At 58.9% G+C, this 17,040-nt stretch overlaps 3 protein-coding genes across 4 annotated transcripts; 2 read left to right on the forward strand and 1 right to left on the reverse strand.

Moving 5' to 3' along the window:
- Nucleotides 1–342: 342 nt before the first annotated feature.
- On the forward strand, nt 343–3,597 carry JDV02_005160 (uncharacterized protein). Of its 2 annotated transcripts, none has more exons than XM_047986429.1 (6): nt 343–853; nt 903–1,091; nt 1,139–1,442; nt 1,495–1,575; nt 1,644–2,246; nt 2,297–3,597. In XM_047986429.1, the coding sequence occupies exons 1-6, from the start codon at nt 840–842 to the stop codon at nt 2,756–2,758; spliced, it is 1,653 nt and encodes a 550-aa protein (XP_047842411.1). In that variant the 5' UTR covers nt 343–839; the 3' UTR covers nt 2,759–3,597. The 2 variants fall into 2 exon arrangements, with proteins under 2 accessions (XP_047842411.1, XP_047842412.1); XM_047986430.1 differs by having other exon boundaries at nt 913–1,091; nt 2,297–3,595.
- A 367-nt stretch (nt 3,598–3,964) lies between these two features.
- JDV02_005161 (uncharacterized protein) lies at nt 3,965–7,068 on the reverse strand. Its single transcript, XM_047986431.1, has one exon. The coding sequence runs from the start codon at nt 4,910–4,912 to the stop codon at nt 4,595–4,597; it is 318 nt and encodes a 105-aa protein (XP_047842413.1). The 5' UTR covers nt 4,913–7,068; the 3' UTR covers nt 3,965–4,594.
- A 7,426-nt stretch (nt 7,069–14,494) lies between these two features.
- Nucleotides 14,495–15,968, forward strand: gsk3 (glycogen synthase kinase 3; the record flags this gene model as incomplete). The annotated part of the gene is made up of 6 exons (XM_047986432.1): nt 14,495–14,540; nt 14,606–14,778; nt 14,844–14,927; nt 14,984–15,332; nt 15,381–15,779; nt 15,835–15,968. The coding sequence occupies 6 exons, from the start codon at nt 14,495–14,497 to the stop codon at nt 15,966–15,968; spliced, it is 1,185 nt and encodes a 394-aa protein (XP_047842414.1).
- Between the last annotated feature and the right edge of the window lie 1,072 nt (nt 15,969–17,040).

The following is a 17,040-nucleotide window of genomic DNA, read 5'->3' on the forward strand; positions in this document are numbered from 1 at the left end:
ACCTGTGAGTGAGCACCTAAGGTAGCGACAGTCAAGCGCCGCCAGTGGCCGGCCGGGGAGCTGGGCGCGCGTCGAGGGGAATTAATGTTCCGCTCCGGGGCTGTTGTGCGTCCTGGTGGCTTCGGCCTGCCCAGGTGCAGTGAGTGCCAGGGACTTAGTGTGGCTGGAGCGAGCGTACTGGGTACCACGCCGGCATTAGCCTCGGTGCAATGTGCAGGCCGACCGGCTGAGCGCTCAAGGTATCTGTACCCCGTTTCAGCTGCGAGTATGGGCATGCGCCAGCCCACCCACGGTCCTTCCTGCGAGCCTGCGGTATTGTTGGCCTCCAAGTCGTCATTGCTTCTTACCCGGGACGTTTTCTTTTTAACGAGGAGAAAGTCCCTCCGTTCCTACTTTTCCAATTCATGCCTACCGCTCAAATCGGATCCTTCAATCTCCTCACCTGCCCCTCCTCGTCTCCCTCAGCCATCCTTACAGTACGCTATTGCTCTTAACCCGATAGCCGAGTCCTGGTTAGCGGGGCGCTCTCTCCGACAACATCCGACCTTCAACCTGGTTTAGCTGGCATCCTATCGTCAACCAGACTCTCAGCCAGCGGCTTTACGGACCGTCGAAGTGATCAAAGACACCAGGGCGAGCCGTCAGAGCGCGATCGAGCCCTGAAAAGCTCACGAATCCACGGATTTGGCGTGCGATTCGCTTATCAAGTCGGGGGTTTCCAGCGTTGGGCTGACCGCTCCGCCCCAGAGAGGTACAAGCTGGTGCATGCTTGCCCAAGACATTCAGCTCTCGCCCCCCCTTTCATCCTCCTGACAAAGACTCCGCAAGCAAGAGTCGAGATGGACACCTTACTGTAAGAGAACTCATAGCTGCCATCATGACAAGTGAAGCTGATGAGGCAGCACCGCCGAGATCGCGGCCAACGCGCCCCGGTACCGCCGCAAGAGCTCCACGTTCATTGATGGTATTCACGACATCCCCGAGGACCAGGATATGGCCCCCGCCCAGCTCTACAGCACCATGTCTGGTCGACTGTTCCACTCAGGTCGGATAGCCATCGTTATGGTCGGGCCACCAGCACGCGGCAAGACGTGAGTCGAATCCGCTCAGCCGACGAGACTCAAACTCACATTCGCAGTCACATTTGCGTGTCGCTCGCCAGGTACCTGCAGTGGCTCGGTGTCAAGACGCGCATCTTTCACCTGGGCGACTACCGCCGCGCCACCATCGGCCCCGGGGGCTCGGTGCCTGACGACTACTTCTTCCCAAATGCCTCGCCATCTTCCGTCATCTTGCGGCAGAAGATACTGAAGAAGTGTCGTGAAGACATCTATGCTTGGTTGAACCATGAGAATGGCCAAGTCGCTATCTACGACGCGGTGAACCCCACCGCGAGTGGCCGACGCTCGCTCGCAAAGGAGCTGGCAAAGCATGATGTCCAGGTACGTCTTATGAACGCTGTGTGACGATTCAAGCGCTGACTGCCCGACGAAGACCTTGTTCATTGAGTCGTACGTGGACGACGAACGGATTCTTGTCGAGAATGCGAGAAACGTCAAGATTTCATCTCCAGACGTGAGTACCCTGTGCCATTATCAGGCGTGCAAGGGCTGCCATCTGATGAACCCCGTCTACTTTTTTAGTTTGCTGGAATGGACCCCGATGAAGCGGCTCAGCTCTATCTCAAGCGAATAGAAATGCGCATTCCGATGTTCGAGTCTATGAACGAAGGCGAACTCAACTACATCAAGATGATCAATGCCGGTGCCAAATTCTTTTACAACAACGTTAGCTTCAACTACTTGTCTCATCGCATCGTCTTTTATCTCACCAACCTGCACATCAAGTCGCGCACCACGTTCTTCGTTCGCGCGGGGACTACCGAGGAGGAGGACTCTTACAAAGCGGATGCGCCGCTTTCGGAACTGGGCCGCCTCTACTCCCAGAAGATGTCTGAGACGCTCCTGAGGCATCGCGAACAGGAGCAGGCCGAGCGCATTGAGAAGGGAGGTGTCCCAACACCGCTACGGCCATTGACCGTCTGGACATCGACGCGGATGAGAACCGTCCAAACATCCGATTACTTGAAAGAGAAGGGATTCAAGGTCCGTCAACGGTCACAGATGAGCCAGATCAACCCTGGCATTTGCGAAAAGATGTCAGAGCGTGTTATTCGGCAATTATATCCAGAAGAGGTGGAGAAGCATGAGATGGACCCCTACCACCACCGGTATCCCCGTGCAGAGGTATGCATCCACGAAGCTTGTCCTCAGGCTCACTTACTGACAGCACATAGTCTTACCATGATCTTGCCGTGCGCCTCGAGCCCATCATCTTGGAGCTGGAGCGCGAGCAGAACGACCTCCTCATCATCGCCCACGAGTCAGTGCTGCGCGTCTTGTACGCGTATTTGATGCATTGTTCCACCATGGAAATTCCCGCTCTCAAGTTCCCTCGGGACGAGATCATTGAAATCATCCCCGCGGCATATCAGAATGAGGCGAAGCGTATCCACATCCCTGGCCTTGATCCATCCATGGTGCCCGACATTCCCGATGATGAGAAGAGCCCGGTACCCGGGGGCAGCCTCCCGGCGAGCGGACTGGTCAGCGGGCATGGGAGCGTCCCCGGTAGCGGTCAGATGAGTCCCATCACTGGCGGGATGAGTAGCCCTGCGGTCGCCCTGGAGCGGCCTCCGGAGAAGGTGATCAACACGGCAAAGGACATGGTGGCGGACAAGGTGGATGACGAGGATTAAGTAATGATGCACAATGGACCTGTTTTACAAGCTGGCAAGGTGTAGGGGTAGGGGCTGGTGTAACCAATATGCAGTTATGAGAGTGCTTTCCAGTCCGGTCTGGGCTGCAGCACGCAAGGACGGCTATGAAGAAGTCGCCACGGCACATGATGTACTGTCTCGGGATGCAGCCCTTTCCATATAAGGAGGGCTGGCGACAGCAGCACGCCAAGTACTAGGGGTCTCTTGCTCCGGCAATCTGTGCGTCTCGATGCGTCGTCGAGTACAGTTGGGGCCCGTCCCCCTTCTTCGTCATGCGACGTGGCGCGCGCGCTGCGCCATCCATGTGCGTGCCCGCTCGTCTGACATACATGAACTCACGAAACGGCACACACATTTCGCACCGCGCGGCATGAAGGTACTGTGACGTGTGGTGACACGCACACACCGGCGCTCTGGAAACGACAAATGCCGCCGCCACTTGTTGCCTTTGGGATGGACAAGGGGGGAAAGGGGGGAGCTCCGTTTCTTCCTCGGGAGGGACAACAATGACGACGACGACGGTATGTGAACCCACCTTAGGGGGAAGGGCACGATATAGAGGTAGAAGGAGAAGTATAGAACATTGGTGGCCAGCCGCTGTGGGACGGCCGTCGGGATGAGCTAGCTTTGCGGAGGACAGACCAGCCGGTCCAACCAGTTAGCCAGTCAGCGAGCCATTGGCGCCATGGCCATGACCACGACTGCTATTCACGGCCGGCCATTTGTCAAGGAGGAGGAGGAGGAGGAGGAGCAGGAGGGCCTGTCCACGCAGCGGCAGGCAGGTAGGTTGCTTGGTAGGTAGTTAGGGCAGAGACGAGAAACAGGGGAGGAGGAGGGGGTTAGGGGGGTAAGAGGAGGGCTTGCGCATGATCCTGACAGTCTCGTCCATGGCCCGCCCCGCCAGCCGGCCGGGCGCGTGGCCCCATGGGCCGTCGGCAGGGCGCGCGTATGCATCCGACCGGATTGGGACGACCCGGCATGTAGCATGTATGTATGTACGCATGTACGTATGCATGTACTCTACGTTGTGCGTGCGTACGACGCAAGAGGGAGATGCGTGCTGCAGGTGTCTGGGTTGGAGAACAGGAGAGGAGGAGGAGGAGGAGGAGGAGGAGGAGGAGGAGGAGGAGGAGGAGGAGGGGTGTGGGGAAGAGGGGGAGGGGAGGGCGGAAGGAGAAGGGGAAGGAGAAGGGGAAGGAGAAGGAGCATGAAAAGGGGAAGCGATGGCTGCGCGAACTTGCATCTTGGGCAAACGTTCGTCTATCCAACATGTGAATGAAGCAGTGGACTGTCTCCTTGCCAAGTACAGTATACAAAGCAGGTAGGTCTAGCAAGGGTCGGCGCGACGATCGGGATACCGAGCATCTCGGGGAGAAAGCAACTCAGGAGCAGGCGCCATTCTGTTCTCGCTGGGCCGCGTCAGGTCATGAAGTTATACAGCGTACGTCGATAATATAGAAGCGCCCAAAGGTGAGGTGATCTGCCTCGAGGTCCCCCACCTCCTCTCTCTATAGGTAAGGGAACGTTGGTGCGAGTTGATATGGGGCTCTCAACATGTCATGCCTGAAATCAGTCAACCCTAAGGCGCCTGTCTCCGTATGCGGCAACGCACTATCTCAGACATCTATGTGTTATAGGTGATGATTTATAAGAATCGTTTTCGAACTCACCAAGTCGACAGCAGCAGCAGTGGATATGGGGGTCTGGTACCAAGACTGGGCGTCCCGCCTTGCTCTATCGTTTCCGGCCCCTTTGTCCTCCCTCGTGCTTGCAAGATTGCTGCACACAGGGATCGCCACCCTAGACTGTGCTGCGTCACACAATGGGATTCGTCCTGCGACCCCCCCCCCCAGACAGAATATGTTGTCGCACGAGACCACAGCCGCTCGGCGGCAGAATGGGGACAGGGCTCGTCAGAAGGGAGGAGGGGGGAGGGGAGATGGCCATTCGAAAGTAAGTCCGGAATGAGCCCTCGGGCAAACAGCAAAGGCAAATGACTCTGCTCTCTTTTGGCGCCTCGCCCGTGAAATGGAGGGTGTAGCTCCGAGTCGGGTTCTGGGGATTGTCCCCATGCTTGTAATCTAGCTGCTGGCTTGCATTAAATCGAGGGTTGTTTGGGCTAGGACGAAGCATACATCGAGCCTGCTGCCTCAGATGGCAACAAGGAAGCGTTCGAATTCGCGCATGTACCCGATAGCGATCCGGCTGACTGTAGCCGGGAGCATGAAGCTAATGTCAGGGTCCCGACTGGTTGCCATAGGTCCACGATGAAGAGTAGTGTTGCATGGGCATCAAAAGTTTGCGTCAAATCGTCACATATGACGCATGACCACGGTCCAATCTCGTCGGCAGACCAGCACAGAAAGAAAACCACTCATAGCAGTGCCTTGGTTCGCTGGGTTCGCCTTGACCCGCGCTCATGGCATGACTGGCCGACGAGGCGCATGTACCTGGGAATGCATTCGCATGTCTGGCTATGGGCCTCGGCATGGCATTTTCTGTACCTAGCGATCCAACAAAACGTGTGGGTTTCATACAGGTGTGAGATGATATCGCTTGACCAAGAGCTGGAGACGTTGCTGGGATCCGAGCCGGTCCATAATACATCGACGTGTCAGCCGGCGGCGCTCGGGATGCTTCTTCTGCTGAAAGTTCCGGCTTCACGTCTCGAGCCAAGAAACCGACATTTGGCGGACGTCTTGGCCACTGATACTGGCAAGAGTACGAGGATAGCCCGAGTCCGTGTGGTTACGTCGGAGCATATTCGCATGACAGCAAGAAAGCTATCTGATCGCGGCGATGGTGCTCAGTAGCTCATGCTTGTTTCCGACAGGGCTGAGTAGATGAAGGAAGCGGCCACGATTCCTTTTCAGACCGGGGTCTCTAGTTGGGTCGTGGTTGGTAAAGTGAACAAGGAGCAACTGCGAACGTCTCCCATAGGCGGCTGTATCGGCCGCATTGGCGGACGACTGGGTGAACGTCGGCCTCGCCGCTTATAACACTTGCTGAAAAGACAGAGCCTTGAACCACAACGTGGCCACGAAGCCTACTAGATGAGAGTCGTCAAAAGGCCACGCGCGGACATGGTACAAATGATGTCAGATGTAGTGGATCCTGCGAAGGAAGGGAGTTGACGGCTCCGCTGGAGGTGCACATGACCAACTAACTGACCTGGCTAGATTCATTCAAGATGCGAGGTGAGCCTCGCGGAAATGGACCGATATGGCGTGGTAGTTGCTGCTACCATGGCTGTGCACAAGAGCTAATGGGGGGCTGTCCAGCGTCGCTCGTGATGAAGTGTGTCGATTCTGGTAGCAGCAAGTTCTCGTGATCAGATCAAGAGGGCAGGGGTCAGTCAGCCAAGCCAGGCCATGAATCTCGAGAGCATCGATCCCAGCATGTCCGCACAGATGAATTGGCGAAAACGTAGTATGGCACTGTACCTGCTGAGAACACTGTACAGCACTACACGAAGACGAGATCCCAGATCCAGTTCAACCAACCTGGGAAAGGCGTCGTTGATGGGTTGACTGGCGCCAGATCGTGGTGTAAGCGCATTCGTGGCTGCCACAAAAGCCGTTCCAGCATCTGCAGGTCAGGGCTGCGGCATCCCAACGCCAGTCGAAGTCGATGGAGGGAGGGGTGGCGTGCGTAGTGCGAGACCAGACGGGAGGCGGCAATGCGACTCACGTTTCCGGATACTAACGTTAGTAGCCCGCGCGGTACTAAATGGACGAGGTAATTCGCAGCATGTCGCCGCTCAACGTGCCAACAACGTCCAAGGCGTGTGTGCGCGCGCGGTTGAGCCTGGCCCAGGCAACACGCTGCAGCCAATTGACCAACAATTGATCATCGGCCGAGAATTGGACAGGCGTGCTTGCTGCGCTACCTCGCCTTGCCCCCGACGCAATCGGGAGAGCGCGCGACCCTTTGCTTTGTTCGTCGTCGCCGCCGCCGCCGCCGCCGCCGCCGCCCGGTGCAAGTGAACCTAATAGTTAAACAGACGCCCGTTATTTATTAGCGCGCCGAGTGGGCAGGGTCGGTCATGAGACCTCGAGACACATTCCACCACGACGCAGGCAAGCTCCCCAGGCGCCGCGAACATGGCATAGGCATCGTGAGGGAGGACGAACCAACGTACAGGGACACGTACGTAACTTAGTACGTTAGTATATGCACCCTGCACGCTGGTACACGTCCGGCAAGGGACGAGACGGTGCGACGTCAATCAAGACAGACAGATGCCGATGCCGACACACTCGCAGTCGAACACCGTCGCAGACGGACCATGGTCTTGTTGAGGCACCGAGGTGAGCCTCTCGCCGCCCAGCATGATGTCCATGTCCGACGGTGCCATGACGTCGCACGCCAGCGTGACCAAGAACACCGAACCGGCAGCGACGCCGCGGCGAACGCGAGCTCCACCATGCCCCGGCCCATCTCATTCATCATTGCTGCTGCTCTGTCTGCTGCACCCACAGCCGACCGTCCATGTATGTCGGTCGGTCCACTGGCGATTCGACCGAATTGACTTTGTGGGCCACGAGCTCTGAACAGAACCAACACGGCGGCGGCATCGCATCGTCTCACCTCGCATCGCATCGCACCGCATCGCATCGCACCGCATCGCATCGCATGGCATAGCGCAAACCCCGTGACCTCGACGAGGCCGCCTCCGGGTTACACCCTCTGTCTCTGGCATGATGCAGCAAGGCAATTGGGGCAAACCCGGTCGGCAAGCCGGCAGCCTCCACCTCCCCCAGACCGAGCTGGAGCGATTCGACGTCTGAGATGCGCCAAGTCGACCAACCAAGCAAGTAGCTGTGGGTGCGCAGTCAAAACAACTAGGGCACGGGGTCACATCTTTCCAGCAATTGCCTCGTGCTGGCCCGTCTAAAGGGTCAGCATTGTGTGCTGCGAGAAGACTCGCGGACAAGGTGCTCCATCGACGTAGCGTGTCCCACTTGGTCGACATGCCCCGCACGTGTTGGAGACATGGGGGGTTCCAAGATGTTCTGTTCATGGTGTCCTCAGTCCTGGCGCAGTGACGACTCCTTGGCAGCTTGCCCAAGCCTGGTGGCAACGAAATGGGTGCTAGACAATCTAGTACGTACTCCAAAGCAGCGCTGCACCGTACGGAGGCGCGGGCCTGTACAAATTCTTCTACATAGAGTCCGTACTGTACGGAACGAAGCCGCAAGGGCCGTGCGTCTGTCTTCAAGGGTACCGAGCGCCGGAATTCTCCAACTCGCTCGATCGAGATGTGGCTGGGACGGCGTATGGCAACGTCAGGCCATGTCGAGCCCTTGTGCCACCGGGGTCGGCAGAGAGAGAACGCTTTGCGGTCTCAGAAACAACGACTTGTCATCTTGTCATTGACCGCGGCACCTTTTGCCGGATGCACTGCTGCACGTAGCAATGCCAACCTCTATGTTTGATGGTCCATGGCAGGGATGCTTTTGGCGGTCCCTGCCATCGTCGACTCTGAACAGTGAGAGCACTGTCAAGTTTCCAGCCAGGCCGTCGGTTAAAAATAGCGTCGATGAAGGGTCAAACGGCAGGGCAAGCTGGGCGAGCATGAGGTGATGGAGGTCGACCGTCCGAGTTGCAGACCAAGCTTAACCGCCGCAAGGAGCTAAGACACCGACAGCCTGAGACGGGGGAGACAACCAGGCACCGCGGGGTCGCTCGCGAGCCTCCAATGCAGGAGCCACGCTCATCCAGGAAGCCAGTGATCTTTCCATCCATTGACGCTCCATATGGAACAGAGGGTGGTCGGACAAGAGGGGGGGCAGTGCCAATGCGCGCGTGTGCGATGGCCAGGTGCAGATGTGCAAGACCTGTATCCACACCAGAAGATGATGGATACGGCTGTTGGGTCGTCGTCGGAAGGAGCCCGGTGTAAGAGCTGCCGCCAAGTCGCTGACCTGCCGCTGGTGTTCATTCGTCCTTGGTCGCGGCAGCAACCACGACGAGTTGGATGGATGGATGAACGAGCGGTTGGACGTGTGGCTTGCCGCCGCCCTTGTGCCGTGCTGCTGTACCTATCTGCTCTTGCCACCCTGCTGCAACTCACTGTATCGTTAGCAAGCACTACTGCGTACTTGGGTATTTACCTTGGTACCCACAGTAGGTGCGCAGACGCGTTGACGGCACTCAACTCCATGGAGGAAGACTGTGAATGCTGTACGGTCCATGAATAGGCACACAGGCACAGGCGGAGGGCGGAGGCGGCGGGCGGGAGCAAGCACTGACGACAGCCGGGCCGATGGCGGCGGCGACGGCGACGCAGCAGCAGCGGTACGAACAAGCGCTGTGCATCATCAGGTGTGTTCTGTCTGCAGGGGGGCAGCGAGTGAATGGGACATCACCAGGTCTGAAAATCTGGCGCTGGGATGCTGTTGAGTGGCTGACGCCAGGTCTGGGTCGGGGAACCATCTGGGTCTGGATCCAGTTGAATGGGGACAGCATTCCCTCATAGCGCGTCAGGTGACAGGCGGGAACGTCGTTTCTGGTGGGTTCCCGGACGTGCAAGTGCAGTGAAGTTGGTTAGGTCCCCTCCGTGCTCGGTGACAGCGCCGCTTGGCCGCGGTACCTGTACTCGTGCTCTCCCGCGAGGCTTGCCTCGAGGAGGCACACAATCTAGAGCCGGGGACAAGTCAGGATGTACTGGTACGTCGTATCACTCGCCAGCCCGTTCTTCGGGGTAGCGTATCGGGTACGCATGCCTGCATGCCTGAGCAAGGCCGATGGCTTCTCAATCCCTTCGTACTCTGTACCTTGCGACCTCGCCGAAGCTCAATGCTGGCCAGGCTGCGTCCGTCTGCTGACCAAAGCACTGGCCGCTACAGGGACGAGGGGCCGGGGGAGTGACACACTGATGACAGCGCGGGCGACTGACAGCGCCGGGGATGCTGGGATCTGTGGCCCAGGCTAGGAAGAAGAGCAGCAAGCAGCAGCAGCAGCAACAGCGCGTGCGGGCGGGCGTGCGGGCGTCCCGGTGTGCAGGTGGGCAAGGTGCAGCACGCGGGCAGGTCAGGACGGGACGCCGCAGGGCGACATCGGCGAGATAGAGACGTACGCACGGGTATGCCCTCGTAATCTAACCTCGCGCGCGTCGATTCGTTTGACTCTTGACTCTTTTGACGATGTTCGTCATGCATCCCGTCGAGATGGCCCCTGTCTCGCGCCGTGGACCCCGGTCTGGCGAGGTGTGTGGCCGGCGGCGTCGGCGCCATGGATCCATCTGCTGTCGCTGGTGCTGTCCTGCCGCAGGGCACGTGTGCCGCTGGGGGCGAGAGAGGGGCCTGGAAACTTAGTAGCACCTGGGTACCTACCTCGTACCTTGCCTACCTTGCTTTTACAAGGCCACGAACGAACCAAGCGGCGATGGCGGGAATGACGATGTCTGGCGAGGCGAGGCGAGGCGAGGCGAGGCCTGGCAAAGGGTTGCCGCTGGCTCTTTCCATCGATACTCGACGCACTTGCATCACTGTACCTCGCTCGAAATATCGATTTTCCTTTCTTCATGTTACGGTTAAGTTTTGGTGATGCTGCAGTCTGCACCTTGTGGTTCGCGTCTGTGTCATGTCGAACTCGTTCGTGGTGAGTGGTTGGCGCTGCCTCCTTGGCCAGGCGCCGGCTCAATGCCAAAGGCAACGCTTTGATTACCTCGAGGCAACAGAAGGTGCGAGCCAAGGCAAGGTACCAGCGGAGGGAGTACCCACGGGTACCCAGGCCGGGACGCCGGGACGCAGCGCGCTTGCCGGGCCCTCGTTTGGTGTCGTTCTGGCGGCGCCTGGCGGCGTCTGGGTGGCGCGCTGCGTCGCCGGTACCTCAAGCAACCCGCCGGGGCGCTGCAACGGGGGGCGTGTCGAGCGTCCAATCCCAGGCGCCTGCATCTTGACTTTCCGCCTGCCGGGGATGGGCCCCCCTCTCTAGCGCCGTGCTGCCCGTCTCGAAAGTGAGCACATGAGCAGTTCCAAGCCCAACGCTGCGGGTCCTCGATTTTAGCCTTGGAAGGGGGGGGGGGCCAATTTTTGGCTTGCTTGGATCATGAACCACGCCCGCGGCGACTGCCACTCGCAGCAGAGGGGTTTGAGCGAGTGGCATTGAGAGTGCCCCCCGGCGGCGATGAGGTTGCGTCGCGAGTGTGATCTGCGCACCCCCGTGGCAATCCTTGTCGCTTCGTTGCCTCCCGCCTTCGTGCCGTGACGACAATGGTCGCTAGCTGACCCGGCAAGCTCCTCGAGTGCGCAAAGGTGTGGTGGCACCACCACTTTCTTCCCACCGCCGCCGCCACCACCACCACCACACCAGCAGGCGCTGCGCCCTCTGCAGTCCATGACCCTCGGGAGATGCTTGTGGCGATGGCCAGTCCGCAGACGACGAACGTCATGTTGCGCTGCACTCTGCCCGGCAGACAACAGCATAGAAAGTACCTAAGGAATGAGCGTATTGTGCCTAGAAGTAGCAATTCGCCGCCATCGACGCCCACGAGGGAGCAGCACGAGGTACAAAGTACCTCAGCCTCTCTTCTTCTCTCGTCCGCCAGCGACACCGCATCGCCGTCTTGGGCCACGCGCAGCTGCCGGGGCCCGTTTACACGCATCTACGTTATCTGCCCGCTGGCCAGGGTGGCTGTTCCGCTTCCCAGGGTCAGGTTCCTGGATCTGCACCTCACCCTCGCGCTCACCGTCACCTCACCTCACCTGGCCAGCCCTGAGCGTGTCTCGGCCTTGTCTTGTCTTGCCTTGCGTTATATCTTGTTGTTCGCCTCACCGTGACGCCATCCACTCTCTGCTCCTCGCTCAGTCCCTTTCGCGCACGCGCCCTCGCTTTTATCCATCATCATTACTCGACCTCGGGGCCTTTTTTTCTCTAGGCCATTGACGGACGTTCCTCCGCAAGTAAAGAAAGAGTCGCAGGTGAGTCGACGAGGCTGTTGCTGGCACGGGCCCACGGAGCACACGGAAGGAGCTCTCTTGGGCCTCCTCCCGCCTAGGGTGGGCGCCGTCTCCGTGTCCCGGGAGCGCGTCCTCGGGTGTTTCAAGCCATTGTCGATGAGCGCTCCCGCAACTGACCACACTTTACTCGCCAGGCCCACCTGAGTCTTCGAGACATCGACAAATTCTTGACCATTACTGCTCTGCCCACCTTGTCCAGGCCTCACCTCGATCTCGGTCAGGGACGCAGGTACTCCAAACGTATATACGCAGGTGCGCACACACAAGTCCCTGCCAATCGCCAGCCCACCACCTACTAGGTAAGCAGACATCCATCGCCTCCTGCCCCGCCTACCTCCCCCTCCCTTCCCTCCCAAGGCTCAGCGCAAGCCCACCGACGAGCGCCTAGCTGGCTGTCTGTGCCCACATGCGGGCACCCACGCCCCTGTCCGGCCCTCGCCAGACAGGCTCACCTCACCCTGCCTGGGCCACTGGACTCGGGCTAGGCCAGCCAAGGTCAGGTCGTCCCGCCCGCGCATCTCGCCTCCTCAGCAACCCAACCACCAGCTCTTGTCGTAGTAGTTCACTGAGCGGCAGCAATACCTTAGTATCTTAGGTAGTACTGGCAGGTAATAACCTGGTAGCGTAGGTACCTGCTGTACCAAGCACTGGGGCTCGTTACCGTGCGCCAGTCTCCGTCCTCCATTACTAGGCACCTCGCACCTGCCCTGCCCATCCGCCCGCCTCCCGCCAGCGCTGCTGGCCCTGCCCACTGGTCCTCGCTAGAATCGAACCAAAAAAAACCGCCTAAACCGCGCAGCCCAGCCCGGCCCAGCCCAGCCCAGCGGCCCAGTCCAGCCCAGAGCACCAACCTTAGGTACAGGCTCCCTCCAGCTCCCACCAAAAGCCTGGCACACCAGCAAACCCCGACCCCTCCCCCACCCCGGTCACCTTCCCACCTCCGTCTCCTTCATTCCACCGTTACTCCCGCATTCCTCGACGGGCTGAAGCCAACCTCGCAATCCAGCAGCTCTCGCCTCTTTGACCATCGTCGTCTCTCGTCCATTGCAACTGACCGGGCCTCGCGCACCTCGACGACTCCTCAGTGCCGCACACGCCGAGCGCCTCTGGAAGCACTCGCAAACTCGCCGCCACGACCATTGCCGCTCCTTCCCTGATCCCACGCCGTTTTGACGCGCCTGTCCCAACGTCTTCACCGGCCCTGGACCCCTCGCCTCTCTCGAGAATCCCTGCGTCCCCTCCGTCCTTCTCTCCCGACGAGAACCACAGACGCAGCGTCCGTCGCCCTCGACTGCTCCCGACAAGAGGCCCTCTGCAGCATTGCGTTGCAGCGTCCCGAGTACCGCAACGTAAGTAGAGGGAAGCTCTCACATCCTTTCTCTTCTTGTTTGCCTGCTGCTCGCTCTCGCCTCACGCTCCTGTCAACCCGCCCATCTGCTTTCCTTTCCCCCTCTAGTGATGGGTGTTCGCCATCGTCACCTTCGCTCGACGGTGTCTGTGCCTGGCCTTGCATCACTCCTTGCCTGGCTGCACACGCGAGGCGAGCTGCCTCCGGCCGCTAGAGCTCGTGACCGTGCATGCTGCGTCGCCTGCATTGCCAGTCTCCCCGGCACCTCGTCACGAGCCCACGCACAGCTTTCCAGCACCAAGCCCCCCCTGTCGACTCGGGAAGGCTGCCATGCCGGCTTCTCTGGCCCGTGGCATTCGTGACACTCGCTGCCTTCATTTCATATGTGCGCTCATCAGCCCGCCTGGACAATGGAAGCACAACCCTTTGCATCCACAAGTCCTGCTTTGGCCCTCTGCCTCGTTCCCTAGCGCCCGAGTTTTTGCTTCTGCGCTCCTCCTGCTCTCGACCGTCCGCCCGCTCCCGTCCCCCCCCGAGGCGCCTGTACCTGGCATCGCGCCTCTGTTGACAGCGGGAGGCATTTTCACCTCAGGCTGCTTGCTACTGCATGCATGGAGGTAGTGCGTCCTGCAGCGCGCCGCCCCGACTGGTCGACCTGTCTCTCTGCCCTGGGCCCCTTGACCTGTGTTGCAGCCTCGAGCACTGCACTTCTTGGGCTGTCGTCACCACACCAGCGGCTCTTTTTATAAGCCTGTGCCCGCCCCGGCTGCTTCCCGTCCGTTGTTCCTACCTTACCTTGCCGACCAGTTGCCAGCCAAGCCCCGCACCCTCATCACCCCTCCAAGCCCCAGCCAGCAGCAGCACCACCTCAGGCACTGAGTACCTCAAGCGAGCACTGAGCACTGAGCACTTGGAGCGCTGGGCACTGAGGCTGCGTTGCCAAAACACCCGCCTCGCAAACACCTCGTCACCTTTGTTTCTACTCCCCGCCGCTTCCCTTCCCTGAATACACCAGCGTGCATCTGCGACGCATCGCCCAGACTGATTGTGACCCTGCTCAGGCCACCACTCGACTGCGTCCTCAGCCGACCTCGCCCCCTCTGCCGTGACGCACCCGTCTGTCGTCACAGAGCCTCGAATACGCCCAGCGTCGGCAGATCGCCACTCACGCACGCCTTGACTCCCTCCTATCGCGGTCGCGATTGAAGCTCGCAGCCCGCCGGTCACCCGCAACCCCCGTCGCGATTTGGCGTACGGCACACGTATATCTCGCACCAAGCCTCGAGCTCGTTGCCCACCACGGCCCACGCCAACGCCCGTTACCTTGTACGCCCCGCTCGTCGACGCTCCACGCGCCAATATATCAAGCCTCGGTAGCACCGGCTGTCTGACGTCCCCAGCATGTCGTCTCATAGACCCAACGCATTCAATAGCCTCAGGATGGGGGGTGAGTCCGACCGGCTGTTCCCCCGCGTTCCGTGCTCCCGTCTCTTGGCTAACGGACCTTCGCAGAAGTGATTCGTGAGAAAGTCCAGGATGGAATCACGGGCGAAACCCGAGACCTACAATATACGCAATGCAAGATTGTCGGAAATGGATCCTTTGGTGTTGTCTTCCAGACCAAGCTTTCCCCTTCAGGCGAGGACGCCGCTATCAAGCGTGTTCTGCAAGACAAGAGATTCAAGGTATGCCTCGAGCAGACCGTGGTCCGCGACTTCCTTCACATGCGAGATGCTAACGACCTCTACAGAACCGCGAGCTGCAAATCATGCGCATTGTCAGGCACCCCAACATTGTGCAATTGAAGGCATTTTACTACTCCAACGGCGAGCGCGTGAGCTTCCTGAACCCGTGAGCTGATTCGTTTGGCTTTGCTGACTGGTGACACAGAAGGACGAAGTTTATCTCAACCTCGTTCAAGAATTTGTTCCCGAGACCGTCTACAGAGCATCGCGATTCTTCAACAAGATGAAGACGACCATGCCCATCCTCGAGGTCAAGCTCTACATTTACCAACTCTTCCGGGCTCTGGCCTACATCCACTCACAAGGCATCTGCCACCGCGACATTAAGCCTCAGAACCTCCTGCTCGACCCGAATAGCGGTATCTTGAAGTTGTGCGACTTTGGCAGCGCGAAGATCTTGGTCGAGAACGAGCCCAATGTTTCGTACATCTGTTCCCGATACTACCGCGCCCCTGAGCTCATTTTTGGCGCCACAAACTACACGACCAAGATTGGTTAGTTGCCCGTTCTTCGTCCAAAAAACTTAGGCTAATTGATTGCAGATGTTTGGTCCACCGGTTGCGTCATGGCTGAGCTCATGCTCGGACAACCACTGTTTCCCGGCGAGTCAGGCATTGATCAGTTGGTTGAAATTATCAAGGTGCTCGGTACGCCGACGCGTGAGCAGATTCGCACTATGAATCCGAACTACATGGAGCACAAGTTCCCCCAGATCAAGCCTCACCCGTTCAACAAGGTGTTCCGCAAGGCCGACGCCAACGCCATTGATCTCATCGCCCGACTCCTTGAGTACACGCCGACAGAGAGACAATCTGCCATTGACGCCATGGTTCACCCTTTCTTTGACGAACTGCGCGAACCCAGCACTAAGCTGCCCGACTCGAGGCACGGTTCTGGCCAGCTTCGTGATCTTCCTGCCCTCTTCGACTTCTCCCGACACGGTAAGTGTATCTTTGAACGTGCAAAACCATGCACGTGGCTGACTCGAATGGACAGAACTATCCATTGCACCGAACCTGAACCCGCAGCTCGTACCGGCTCACATCAAGCCCGTCTTGGCGTCTCAAGGACTCGACATCGACAACTTCACACCGATGACGAAGCAAGAGATGATGGCCAAGCTGGACTGATCTCCAACGATTCCGGAATGGATTGAGGTAGACCAAGTTCAGCCACGAAAAGCGCGTGGCGGTCTCGGAACAAACATCTGCCCGCATCCACTCCTGGCATCGCATTACGGAGGATGCTGTAGGTAATGACTCGATACGCGAACCTGATCGGGAGATCGGCAAAGGGAAACGTAGCCTCGGTGCTCGTGGCGTCCGGGCGGGACTGGCACATGTGTTCCACTCGGCGGCAGCAGACGATATTCGCAAGTATGCGTGAGAGAGAGACAGAGAGATTGGCTGGGCAGCCACGCTCTCGCTCAGGGGGCAGGCCGGCTTGCGTCGTGAGCCTTCGCATCGATGCCACTGGCTGTGGCTGGCATTCGCTGCCGCTCGCACGGGTAGGGGAACATGCTTGCTGTCTTGGCAAGACAGAAATCACCTTTAAGACCACGTTTCGACGCATGAGACGCATGGCTTTCACTTTCCTTTTTCCTTTTTGTTCGCGTATTAGGGCGCCCGGCAATCCTGCTGTGCCCGGAGGGAAGGCCGTGCTGACCTTGCTCTACGCTGACCAGCTCGTGCGGTCGTTGTGAGCCCCGATTGCCATTCCACAGGTTAGGCTCTGGACAGCTGTCTGGCTACACTCGAACCGGGCATGCGATCTGTTACAGTTGGGATGGGACCGGGGTGGGCCTGGTCTGGTCTGGAGTATACCGCCGGAACGGCACGCAGCGTGCTATGTCAGATTGGTGTCGATGCGAGGTATGGTGATGAGGCCATGGGGCGAGCCGTGAGGCTGGCGTAGTATTCGAAGCTCAAAAGAAAAGAAAAAGAGGTTCCTGAATTCGGGGTTTTTTTTTTGATATACCTACGGACTGGAGTGGCCAGAGGCCTAAGGTTAGTCTCCTGCGGGGCGGTCCTGGGGCGCAGGGCAAATGTACGGCAGCTTCAGGATAGCGGCAAGAGGTCGAAGCTCATACGATATAAGTCATTGATGGAAGAGGTTACGTCAGTAGCTCTTCTTCTGTATATTGACAACGGGCTCCGAGCCGTGCTCTTCGATTACGTCGACCCGGGCGTGGTCGCTGGTTTA

Source organism: Purpureocillium takamizusanense, chromosome 4 (genome assembly GCF_022605165.1).
Source record: "Purpureocillium takamizusanense chromosome 4, complete sequence".
Lineage (NCBI taxonomy): Eukaryota > Fungi > Ascomycota > Sordariomycetes > Hypocreales > Ophiocordycipitaceae > Purpureocillium > Purpureocillium takamizusanense.

Bases quoted from the DNA above. Each gene is read 5' to 3' on its own strand.
- JDV02_005161 (XM_047986431.1), bottom strand. From the start codon at position 4,912: ATGCTTCGTCCTAGCCCAAACAACCCTCGATTTAATGCAAGCCAGCAG.
- JDV02_005160 (XM_047986429.1), top strand. The intron at 1,092-1,138 runs GTGAGTCGAATC...TCACATTCGCAG, and splicing joins CCACCAGCACGCGGCAAGAC to TCACATTTGCGTGTCGCTCG. The intron at 1,576-1,643 runs GTGAGTACCCTG...CTACTTTTTTAG, and splicing joins TCAAGATTTCATCTCCAGAC to TTTGCTGGAATGGACCCCGA.